Source organism: Salmo trutta, chromosome 12 (genome assembly GCF_901001165.1).
Source record: "Salmo trutta chromosome 12, fSalTru1.1, whole genome shotgun sequence".
NCBI lineage: Eukaryota > Metazoa > Chordata > Actinopteri > Salmoniformes > Salmonidae > Salmo > Salmo trutta.
In genome coordinates, this window is record NC_042968.1 from 32,642,388 (window position 1) to 32,655,198 (window position 12,811).

At 46.2% G+C, this 12,811-nt stretch overlaps 1 protein-coding gene across 1 annotated transcript in view; it reads right to left on the bottom strand.

The window, feature by feature from the left end:
* The window catches only part of LOC115204762 (dmX-like protein 2), a 103,499-nt gene that overhangs the window by 75,541 nt on the left and 15,147 nt on the right, over positions 1–12,811 (bottom strand). The window contains exons 3-13 of the mRNA XM_029770469.1: positions 12,486–12,564; positions 12,014–12,158; positions 7,527–7,593; positions 7,105–7,277; positions 6,654–6,825; positions 4,274–4,454; positions 2,112–2,330; positions 1,632–1,900; positions 1,196–1,462; positions 712–944; positions 111–313 (exon numbers count right to left, since the gene is read on the bottom strand). Of these exons, the coding sequence (XP_029626329.1) occupies positions 111–313; positions 712–944; positions 1,196–1,462; positions 1,632–1,900; positions 2,112–2,330; positions 4,274–4,454; positions 6,654–6,825; positions 7,105–7,277; positions 7,527–7,593; positions 12,014–12,158; positions 12,486–12,564 (2,008 nt within the window). The remainder of the gene's footprint in view (positions 1–110; positions 314–711; positions 945–1,195; positions 1,463–1,631; positions 1,901–2,111; positions 2,331–4,273; positions 4,455–6,653; positions 6,826–7,104; positions 7,278–7,526; positions 7,594–12,013; positions 12,159–12,485; positions 12,565–12,811) is intronic.

A 12,811-nucleotide genomic window follows, 5' to 3' on the forward strand; every position in this document is an offset into this window, starting at 1 on the left:
GTGTGTGCTAACCTAGCACAGAGCTGGGTACCAGGGTAGGCAGCCATGCTACATTGGAGAAGGCTGATGTGTGCATGGATTCCTGTGTGTGTGTGTGTGTGTGTGCTAACCTAGCACAGAGCTGGGTACCAGGGTAGGCAGCCATGCTACATTGGAGAAGGCTGATGTGTGTAGGGAGTTGATGCGGGCCAGCTCTGACACCCCTCCAGTGCAGGACAGGGGTCCTATGTGGTCCACCCGCCACAGAATCAGCTCACTGTAGATGGCGTTCGGGTCATGGAAGGTCCTGGTGGCCGCGTTACGCAGCTGCTTCCTGGGGGATCACACACACAGAGTTTGTCACAGTGTGTGACTCAGTTGGCAGAGCATGGTGCTTACAACACTAGGGTTGTGGGTTCAATTCCCACGGGCGACCAGTACGAAAAAGTATGCATTCACTACTATAAGTCTCTCTGGATAATGAGTTTGTATAAAAATGTGTTTGTCACACACACACACACACACAGATTGTCAAAGACAGAGATTATATTACGCATACACGCTTGCAGGCACGCACACACACACACACACACACACACACACACACACACACACGTATTTCTGTGTAAACACACACACACTTTCTAGACATTGAGGGTCCTAGAGGGTCCTCGTTGCTTCCTTCTATGACACACACACACAGACACACACACTCCCTTCCTCCCTCCCTACCTGCGCCGTCCTCTGGGGGGAGGTGTGTGTGTGGGTGGCTGGTCGAGGTCGATGCTGCCGGGGGCGGAGGGGGGGGTGAGGAGAGCGTTGTGGTGGGAGGAGGTCAGCAGTAGGGGGAGGACAGTGTGACACGCCTGGTCGTTGAGGTGGAACCGGTGACCGCAGTAACGGAACGTATGAGACACGGTTAGAACGTTGGAGAACGCCGAGCGCTCGGCGAACGTCACCGCCCACTAGAGAGGGAAACGGATTGAAAGGAAAACTGAGTCACAAAATGTCTATACACAAGTTTATTATACATTATTTATCATAGTATGACATTATTAGAGGGATTTTTGTTTTTTTTACTTTATATGGTTGTAGTTTGTCTTTTAAGCATGAATGTAAGGACCTCAATACTCTTATGAGCCCTGGTCAAAGTTAGTGCACTACATAGGGAATAAGTAGGTTTGGGACACAGTCACAGTCTGCCACTCCCTCTCACCTGATTGAGAGACCCGTCCACATGTTTGGACACCATCATGACAGCGGGGCCGATGCCTGGAGCTTGGCCCAGAGAGAGGCTGAGGGCTGAGGAACCCAGCCCAGCAGAGGCAGAACGGGGCAAACGGCGGGCCCTCCTCCCCTGCTCCTCCCCGGCGTTGGAGATATCCACGTTGGAAAAGGAGCAGGCGTACATCAGAATGTTCTTACTCAGGGAGTTGGCGTCGCCTGTAGGGAACGCCACCGGGATACGGGACGAGAACGACACCTGGAGAAAAAGGGATGGAGAGAGGGAGGGGAGAGAGAGAATAGTCCGATTGGAGTATAATTCTGCTTCCTCTTGTGTGGGGATAATGCTGGTAGGTGTGTATCCATGTACAATATGTGTTTCTCTTCATGTCCGTGCGTGTGTTGCTGCATGTGCAGTCTCCTCTTACCTGCACCTGTCTGAAGATCCCCTGGATGTACTCGTCCAGGTATTTGACGTGCCAGACCAGGAAGGACCCGTCGGTGGGGTGGATGGTAAACAGCATGTCAGGACTCTTATTCCACTCCAGAGTTAACGCCTCCATCTTCCTCTCCAGCAACATGGAGGGCAGGGGCACCGAGCTACTGGAGCCTGGGGACGACGCCTTGGTGCTGCCCTCACCACCCTCACCCTCCTCACCATGCTCTGATGAACCCTTCTCTGACATCTCATCTAGGTCTGGAGAGAGAGAGGGAGGGTGGGAGTTAGACACGGACAGAGTATGATATGTCAGTGTGTATAGAATACCTTGGAACAGACTGATATTACCCAGATGTATTCCACAACTCTACAACGATTTTGTACTGGGTCAGCTACTCAGAACTAGTTTATATATATATATCTCACAACAACAGCATGTAGATCTGAGGGTTTCTGAAACAGAGCGTACCAAAGTCAAACTTAATGGGGGAGCCGTTCTGGTCGAGGGCGTCGTCGGTGGCTTGGTCCAGCTGCTGTTCTGAGAGCTTGCGGAGCTGCAGCATGAACAGGTCCATGGAGGTGGTGAAGGACAGGTCCTTGTTGTTGAGCCAGTGGACCACAAACCCTCCTCCTCCACTCCCATCCTCCGGAGTAAACACGGCAGACTCCGCTAGCACCGCTGGGATGTCTGGGGGATAGAGAGAGAAAAGGGGCGGGTACAGGATATTACTGCATGTGGGAGGAACATCAGAACAAGCTAAGGCTGATGTTGCTAGTTCAGTGTATGTGTCTGAGGCTGAGAGATTGTGTGTGCAGCTGTATGTATATGTATGTCTGAGGCAGTGTGTGTGTGTGTGTGCAGCTGTATGTATATGTATGTCTGAGGCAGTGTGTGTGTGTGTGTGTGTGTGTGTGTGTGTGTGTGTGTGTGTGTGTGTAGCTGTATGTACAGTTGTCGGAAGTTTACATACACTTTAGCCAAATACATTTAAACTCAGTTTTTCACAATTCCTGACATTTAATCCTAGTAAAAATTCCCTGTCTTAGGTCAATTAGGATCACCAATTTATTTTAAGAATGTGAAATGTCAGAATAATAGTAGAGAGAATTATTTATTTCAGCTTTTATTTCTTTCATCACATTCCCAGTGGCTCAGAAGTTTACATACACTCAATTAGTATTTGGTAGCATTGACTTTAAATTGTTTAACTTGGGTCAAACGTTTTGGGTAGCCTTCCACAAGCTTCCCACAATGAGTTGGGTGAATTTCCTCCTGACAGAGCTGGTGTAACTGAGTCAGGTTTGTAGGCCTCCTTGCTCGCACACGCTTTTTCAGTTCTGCCCACTAATTTTCAACAGGAATGAGGTCAGGGCTTTGTGATGGCCACTCCATTACCTTGACATTGTTGTCCTTAAGCCATTTTGCCACAACTTTAGAAGTATGCTTGGGATCATTGTCCATTTGGAAGACCCATTTGCGACCAAGCTTTAACTTCCTGACTGATGTCTTGAGATGTTGCTTCAATATATCCACATAATTTTCCTCCCTCATGATGCCATCTAGTTTGTGAAGTGCACCAGTTCCTCCTGCAGCAGAGCACCCCCACAACATGATGCTGCCACCACCGTGCTTCACAGTTGGGATGATGTTCTTCGGCTTGCAAGCCTCCCCTTTTTTCCTCCAAACATAACGATGGTCATTATTGTCAAACAGTTCTATTTTTGTTTCATCTGACCAGAGGACATTTTTCCAAAAAGTACGATCTTTGTCCCCATGTGCAGTTGCAAACCGCAGTCTGGCTTTTTTATGGTGGTTTTGGAGCAGTGGCTTCTTGCTTGCTGAGCAGCCTTTCAGGTCATGTTGATATAGGACTCGTTTTACTGTGGATATAGATACTTGTGTACCTGTTTCCTCCAGCATCTTCACAAGGTCCTTTGCTGTTGTTCTGGGATTGATTTCCACTTTTCGCACCAAATGACATTCATCTCTAGGAAACAGAACGCGTCTCCTTCCTGAGCGGTATGACGGCTGCATGGTGTTTATACTTGCATACTATTGTTTGTGCAGATGAACGTGGTACCTTCAGGTGTTTGGAAATTGCTCCCAAGGATGAACCAGACTTATGGAGGTTTACAATTTTCTTCTGAGGTCTTGGCTGATTTCTTTTGATTTTCCCATGATGTCAAGCAAAGAGGCACTGAGTTTGAAGGTAGACCTTCAAATACATCCACTGGTACACCTACAATTGACTCAAATTATGTCAATTAGCCTATCAGAAGCTTCTAAAGCCATGACATCATTTTCTGGAATTTTCCAAGCTGTTTAAAGGTACAGTCAACTTAGTGTATGTAAACTTCTGACCCACTGGAATTGTGATACAGTGAATTATAAGTTAAATAAACTGTCTGTAAACAATTGTTGGAAAAATTATTTGTGTCATGCACAAAGTAGATGTCCTGACCGACTTGCCAAAACTATAGTTTGTTAACAAGATATTTGTGGAGTGGTTGAAAAAGGAGTTTTAATGACTCCAACCTAAGTGTATATAAACTTCCAACTTCAACTGTATATGTATGTCTAATGCAGTGTGTGTGTGTGATATGTGTGTGATGTGTGTGTGTGCTACGTACCCGTGGCAGGGTTGATGCTGGCAGAGATGTGGAAGTGACAGAGAGCGTTAGCGTGGTGAGAGATGTGGCGGTGTGTGTGTGTCTCGTGGGTCCCCATCTGAGACGGCAGCAGCTCAGTGTGAGACACCAGGGCAGACGACCTCCGACGACCACGACGCAGGTGCTTCAGGTGGCTCATCGACTGGCCAATGAGAGGACAGGACCGGCACGGGGAGGACCAATGACAGGGCAGGGGGTGGGACAGGAAGAGAGAAGAGAAGCGTCATGTTATTGAAGCCCTTCATACTGTTAGGTTCTAAACAAACAGAGTACAAACTCAAACGAATCACTAGGAAAATCTCAAAACAAGTTTATTCCACCACTGGGTCAAACAGCTGCAAAGACAAAGACATGTTTACCAAGCCCATATATTTATACCCTCCTACTAGGAGGAGTCAACTCCTTGACATCTAGACAGCCAATCCATATCTGTTGCTAGTCAGGAACTTAATTGTTTCCTCTTATTGTTGTAGTCATTGTGTGTAATAGGACTGTTCCTTGTCACCTCATCTGACCTGACCTCGGGTCAAATTCCTCACTCCTCCACGGCTGTCCTACCTTATCAGTGACTGAAACCAGACTGTTACCCTTTGCCTCCCTCCATAGGATCCATGAGATTTAACAATAACATGTAAGACAGAATGTACATTTCCTGCCTCCCCCTCTTGTCTCACTCAGTAACTTTCCATACACCTAGTTCTTATCCACCTTCCACTGACCCCAACATATACATTCATTATACATATACATTCATTATACACATAAAGTAAGTTCTCGTATGCTAACATGAATAAGTATATTTCAAGCTAGAATCCAACAATATCAATCTGTTCTACATCTCTGTGCCTTTTTAAAATGACTAACTAATAAAGTATACATTCAAAATGACTAACTAATAAAGTATACATTCAAAATGACTAACTAATAAAGTGTACATTCAAAATGACTAACTAATAAAGTGTACATTCAAAATGACTAATACAAAGTTGGTTTGAAGAATACATTTGTGCGTGTGCATGTGTGTGTGCGCGTTTGCGGGTGTGTTTGGTGTGCCTGTGTGTGTGTGTGTGTGTGTGTCTGTGTGTGTGTGTGTCTGTGTGTGTGTGTCTGTGTGTGCGTTTGGCGTGCCTGTGTGTGTGTGTGTGTGTGTGTGTGCGTCTGTGTGTGCGTCTGTGTGTGCGTCTGTGTGTGCGTCTGTGTGTGCGTCTGTGTGTGCGTCTGTGTGTGCGTGTGTGTGCGTCTGTGTGTCTGTGTGTGCGTGTGTGCGTGTGTGTGCGTCTGTGTGTCTGTGTGTGCCTGTGTGTGTGCGTTTGGCGTGCCTGTGTGTGTGCGTTTGGCGTGCCTGTGTGTGTGCGTTTGGCGTGCCTTTGTGTGTGCGTTTGGCGTGCCTGTGTGTGTGTGTGTCTGTGTGTGCGTCTGTGTGTGCGTCTGTGTGTGCGTCTGTGTGTGCGTCTGTGTGTGCGTGTGTGTGCGTGTGTGTGCGTGTGTGTGCGTGTGTGTGCGTCTGTGTGTCTGTGTGTGCGTGTCTGTGTGTCTGTGTGTGCCTGTGTGTGCGTTTGGCGTGCCTGTGTGTGCGTTTGGCGTGCCTGTGTGTGTGCGTTTGGCGTGCCTGTGTGTGTGCGTTTGGCGTGCCTGTGTGTGTGCGTTTGGCGTGCCTGTGTGTGTGCGTTTGGCGTGCCTGTGTGTGTGCGTTTGGCGTGCCTGTGTGTGTGCGTTTGGCGTGCCTGTGTGTGTGCGTTTGGCGTGCCTGTGTGTGTGCGTTGGCGTGCCTGTGTGTGTGCGTTTGGCGTGCCTGTGTGTGTGCGTTTGGCGTGCCTGTGTGTGTGCGTTTGGCGTGCCTGTGTGTGTGCGTTTGGCGTGCCTGTGTGTGTGCGTTTGGCGTGCCTGTGTGTGTGCGTTTGGCGTGCCTGTGTGTGTGCGTTTGGCGTGCCTGTGTGTGTGCGTTTGGCGTGCCTGTGTGTGTGCGTTTGGCGTGCCTGTGTGTGTGCGTTTGGCGTGCTTGTGTGTGTGCGTTTGGCGTGCCTGTGTGCGTTTGGCGTGCCTGTGTGTGTGCGTTTGGCGTGCCTGTGTGTGTGCGTTTGGCGTGCCTGTGTGTGTGCGTTTGGCGTGCCTGTGTGTGTGCGTTTGGCGTGCCTGTGTGTGTGCGTTTGGCGTGCCTGTGTGTGTGCGTTTGGCGTGCCTGTGTGTGTGCGTTTGGCGTGCCTGTGTGTGTGCGTTTGGCGTGCCTGTGTGTGTGCGTTTGGCGTGCCTGTGTGTTTGGCGTGCCTGTGTGTGTGTGCGTCTGTGTGTGCGTGCGTGTGCGTGTGTGTGTGTGTGTGTGCCTATACTGTGTTGTCTCTACCTCCAGGGCGTGTTGTATCTTGTCCTTGCCCCCCAGGCCTGGCAGGCTGGAACTGTATGTGTTGTCAGTGATCTGACCACCCAGGATACTGTCCTCTGGCAGGACCGTCTCAGACCACAACCTACACACACCGTCCTCACACGACGTCAACAACACATTACACACACTACCCCTGGAGAGCAAAGAGGGAGGGGGGAGCAAGAGGGAGGGGTGGGTGGAAGAGAGAGAGAGAGACACACACAAAACATCATTTTATATTGGTGATTGACAGTTTAGTAAAGCCCGAATCTTTCCATTAGTATGGGATTAAGACATTCAGAAACACAAAGCTGAATCTATACAACAGGTTAGAATATACAACCAGCTTGACTCATTTTTTTTCCCCCATTTAAAATGTTTGTGCACATGCACTTGTGTGTTTGGTCCTTTGTGTGTGTGTGTGTGTTCTGACTTGGGCATGTATTTGCTGGTCTTCCTCCAGGACAGGCCGGTGACAGAGCGGGGGTGGGCCAGGTATATGAAGGAGAAGTGGACCTGAGGGCCTTTCTTATCTGGGAGGTCTGGGAGCACCACAGCAGAGCGCCACCCAGTGGTGGGGTACCACACCTTCAACAGACAGTCATCCTGGACAGAGAAACACACAGGGGAGACACACACACACAATGGTTAGTGCAGTACCAAGCACAATGGCTACACTTGATCCTGAATAAGCTATCACAAAGTCTAGATGCCACATTACTATGTGTTTATTACTCTACAGGTGTTACAGGAGAATCAACATGAAGTAGAAAACATTTATGACATGATTGGGATATTGACAATATATGGAAACAAGATATGGCCTGTAAAATGTTAGCTTTCAAGTGAGTGTACCTTGCCGGCTGTTGCAAAGTATTCCCCATCGGGAGACCACTTGGTGATGTGAACAGACATTGCAGTCCTGGAGAGGGAGAGCGAGATAGAGAGAGAGTGAGAGATAGACAGAGAGGGAGAGAGAGAGAGAGAGATAGACAGAGAGATAGAGAGATAGAGAGAGAGAGAGATAGACAGAGAGGGAGAGAGAGAGAGATATAGACAGAGAGATAGAGAGAGAGAGAGAGAGAGATAGACAAAGAGGGAGAGAGAGAGATAGACAGAGAGATAGACAGATCACTGACAACACATACAGTTCCAGCCTGCCAGGCAAGGACAAGATACAACACACCCTGGAGGTAGAGACAACACAGTACACACACACGCCAAACACACCCGTAAACGCACACGCACAAAATGTATTCTTCAAACCAACTATGTTGTCGTCATTTTGAATGTACACTTTATTAGTTAGTCATTTTGAATGTACCGTAATTTCCGGACTATTAAGCGCACCTGAATATAAGCCGCACCCACTGAATTTAAAAAAATATAATATTTTGAACATAACTAAGCTGCAGGTGCCTACCGGTACATTGAAACAAATGAACTTTACACAGGCTTTAGCGAAACACGGCTTGTAACAAAAATAAAAAATTAGCAGTAAGCTTTAGTTGTCTGTTTGCACTGAGTCAATTCCTCACACTGCTGTTTCCAACGTCTTATCATCGACTTATTAAGACCAAGCTCCCGTGCAGCAGCTCTATTTCCTTTTCCAACAGCCAGATCAATCCCCTTCAACTTGAAAGCTGCATCATATGCATTTCTCTGTGTCTTTGCCATGATGAGGGTGACAAAATGACTACCGTAATCAGAATGATGGGAAGTTTGAGAGCGCTCGATTTAATCTAAACAGTAAACAAAAAGTTGTTTGACCTTAACCCGTTCGGCAATTTCATTGGTCTAATGAAAGCTTCATGCCGCCAAAAAACTGAGCACGTCACAGAATGTGTTTTTTTGGAAAAAAACATTGAAAGCGGGTAAAATCCATATATTAGCCGCGTCATTGTTTAAGCCGCGAGGTTCAAAGCCTGGGAAAAAAGTTGCGGCTTATAGTCCGGAATTTACGGTACACTTTATTAGTTAGTCATTTTGAATGTACACTTTATTAGTTAGTCAGTTTGAATGTACACTTTATTAGTTAGTCATTTTGAATGTACACTTTATTAGTTAGTCAGTTTGAATGTACACTTTATTAGTTAGTCATTTTGAATGTACACTTTATTAGTTAGTCATTTTGAATGTATACTTTATTAGTTAGTCATTTTGAATGTATACTTTATTAGTTAGTCATTTTAAAAAGGCACAGAGATGTAGAACAGATTGATATTGTTGGATTCTAGCTTGAAATATACTTATTCATGTTAGCATACGAGAACTTACTTTATGTGTATAATGAATGTATATGTATAATGAATGTATATGTTGGGGTCAGTGGAAGGTGGATAAGAACTAGGTGTATGGAAAGTTACTGAGTGAGACAAGAGGGGGAGGCAGGAAATGTACATTCTGTCTTACATGTTATTGTTAAATCTCATGGATCCTATGGAGGGAGGCAAAGGGTAACAGTCTGGTTTCAGTCACTGATAAGGTAGGACAGCCGTGGAGGAGTGAGGAATTTGACCCGAGGTCAGGTCAGATGAGGTGACAAGGAACAGTCCTATTACACACAATGACTACAACAATAAGAGGAAACAATTAAGTTCCTGACTAGCAACAGATATGGATTGGCTGTCTAGATGTCAAGGAGTTGACTCCTCCTAGTAGGAGGGTATAAATATATGGGCTTGGTAAACATGTCTTTGTCTTTGCAGCTGTTTGACCCAGTGGTGGAATAAACTTGTTTTGAGATTTTCCTAGTGATTCGTTTGAGTTTGTACTCTGTTTGTTTAGAACCTAACAGTATGAAGGGCTTCAATAACATGACGCTTCTCTTCTCTCTTCCTGTCCCACCCCCTGCCCTGTCATTGGTCCTCCCCGTGCCGGTCCTGTCCTCTCATTGGCCAGTCGATGAGCCACCTGAAGCACCTGCGTCGTGGTCGTCGGAGGTCGTCTGCCCTGGTGTCTCACACTGAGCTGCTGCCGTCTCAGATGGGGACCCACGAGACACACACACACCGCCACATCTCTCACCACGCTAACGCTCTCTGTCACTTCCACATCTCTGCCAGCATCAACCCTGCCACGGGTACGTAGCACACACACACATCACACACATATCACACACACACACTGCATCAGACATACATATACAGTTGAAGTTGGAAGTTTATATACAGTTAGGTTGGAGTCATTAAAACTCCTTTTTCAACCACTCCACACATTTCTTGTCAAACTATAGTTTTGGCAAGTCGGTAAGGACATCTACTTTGTGCATGACACAAGTCATTTTTCTAACAATTGTTTACAGACAGATCATTTAACTTATAATTCCCTGTATCACAATTCCAGTGGGTCAGAAGTTTACATACACTAAGTTGACTGTACCTTTAAAATGCTTGGAAAATTCCAGAAAATGATGTCATGGCTTTAGAAGCTTCTGATAGGCTAATTGACATTATTTGACTCAATTGTAGGAGTACCTGTGGATGTATTTCAAGGCCTAGCTTCAAACTCAGTGCCTCTTTGCTTGACATCATGGGAAAATCAAAATAAATCAGCCAAGACCTCACAAAAGACCTCTACAAGTCTGGTTCATCCTTGGGAGCAATTTCCAAACACCTGAAGGTACCACGTTCATCTGCACAAACAATAGTACACAAGTATAAACACCATGGGACCACGCAGCCGTCATACCGCTCAGGAAGGAGACGCGTTCTGTTTCCTAGAGATGAATGTCATTTGGTGCGAAACGTGCAAATCAATCCCAGAACAACAGCAAAGGACCTTGTGAAGACGCTGGAGGAAACAGTTACAAAAGTATCCATATCCACAGTAAAACGAGTCCTATGTCGACATAACCTGAAAGGCTGCTCAGGAAGCAAGAAGCCACTGCTCCAAAACCACCATAAAAAAGCCAGACTACGGTTTGCAACTGCACATGGAGACAAAGATCGTACTTTTTGTAGAAATGTCCTCTGGTCTGACGAAACAAAAATAGACCTGTTTGGCCTTAATGACCATTGTTATGTTTGGAGAAAAAAGGGGAGGCTTGCAAGCCGAAGAACATCACCACAACCGTGAAGCACGGTGGTGGCAGCATCATGTTGTGGGGGTGCTTTGCTGCAGGAGGGACTGGTGCACTTCACAAACTAGATGGCATCATGATGGAGGAAAATTAGGTGGATATGTTGAAGCAACATCTCAAGACATCAGTCAGGAAGTTAAAGCTTGGTCTCAAATGGGTCTTCCAAATAGACAATGACCCCAAGCATACTTCTAAAGTTGTGGCAAAATGGCTTAAGGACAACAATGTCAAGGTATTGGAGTGGCCATCACAAAACCTTGACCTCAATCCTATTCAAAATTAGTGGGCAGAACTGAAAAAGTGTGTGCGAGCAAGGAGGCCTACAAACCTGACTCAGTTACACCAGCTCTGTCAGGAAGAACGGGCCAAAATCCACCCAACTTATTGTGGGAAGCTTGTGGAAGGCTACCCGAAATGTTTGACCCAAGTTAAACAATTTAAAGGCAATGCTACCAAATACTAATTGAGTGTATGTAAACTTCTGACCCACTGGGAATGTTATGAAAGAAATCAAAGCTGAAGTAAATCATCATTCACATTCTTAAAATAAAGTGGTGATCCTAACTGACCTAAGACCGGGAATTTTTTACTAGAATTAAATGTCAGAAATTGTGAAAAACTGAGTTTAAATGTATTTGGCTAAGGTGTATGTAAACTTCCGACTTCAACTGTACATCATATTGCTGAGACTACCTTTAAAATGCTGTAACGGTCTACAGGCCTGATGTGTCAACTACGTCATATTGCTGACTACCTTTAAAACGCTGTAACGGTCTACAGGCCTGATGTGTCAACTACGTCATATTGCTGACTACCTTTAAAACGCTGTAACGGTCTACAGGCGTGATGTGTCAACTACGTCATATTGCTGACTACCTTTAAAACGCTGTAACGGTCTACAGGCCTGATGTGTCAACTACGTCATATTGCTGACTACCTTTAAAACGCTGTAACGGTCTACAGGCCTGATGTGTCAACTACGTCATATTGCTGACTACCTTTAAAACGCTGTAACGGTCTACAGGCCTGATGTATCAACTACGTCATATTGCTGACTACCTTTAAAACGCTGTAACGATCTACAGGCCTGATGTGTCAACTACGTCATATTGCTGACTACCTTTAAAACGCTGTAACGGTCTACAGGCCTGATGTGTCAACTACGTCATATTGCTGACTACCTTTAAAACGCTGTAACGGTCTACAGGCCTGATGTCTACCAAACACTTGAAAAGCACCACACTCAGCTCCTGTCACTCACATGCACTGCCAGACACACTTCCAGTCGTTGAGGGCAGGGTGAGGTTTGTCATCGGTCATGGGTCCATCCTCCTCCTCTATCAGTGTGTGTGCTGACGGAGGGGCCCACAGCTGCAGGCGCTCTGTAGCTGCCAGAATACGCTTCCCTACAGGACACATACACATGGTTAAATGGCTACATGGTTACCTGTTCCCTGCACATTCACTTGGTACCGGTACCCCCTGTATATGGCCTCCTCATTATTATTATTTATTTATTTTGACTTTAAAATATTTACTAAATAAACTCTTTACTCTTATTTTTCTGTAAACTGCATTGTTGGTTAAGGGCCTGTAAGCAAGAATTTCACTGTAAGGTCTAAACCTGTTGTATTCGGCGCATGTGACAAAATGTGAAGATATATGTCACAGTTACAAACAGATACTAACTGAACACGCAGACACTCACACAACAGTTAGTTAGGAGGTGTTACCTTGTGGGTCCCAGGCCAGGTTATAGGTCATAGCATTAAGGAAGAACTGTCCTGTCTTTTGCCACTGGTAGTTAAGCTGCTGTAATGGCAGAGACAGAAAGAGGTGTAGGGACACAGGAGGAGACAATATAGAGTGGAAAGAGAGAATGAGGGGAGAGGTGGGAAGAAGAGAGAGAGGGGAGAGAGAGAGAGGGGAGAGAGAGAGAGAGGGTGAGAGAGAAAGAGAGGGGGGCAAGAGAGAGAGAGAGAGAGAGGGGGCGAGAGAGAGAGAGGAGAGAGGGGGCGAGAGAGAGAGAGAGAGAGAGGGGCGAGAGAGGGGCGAGAGA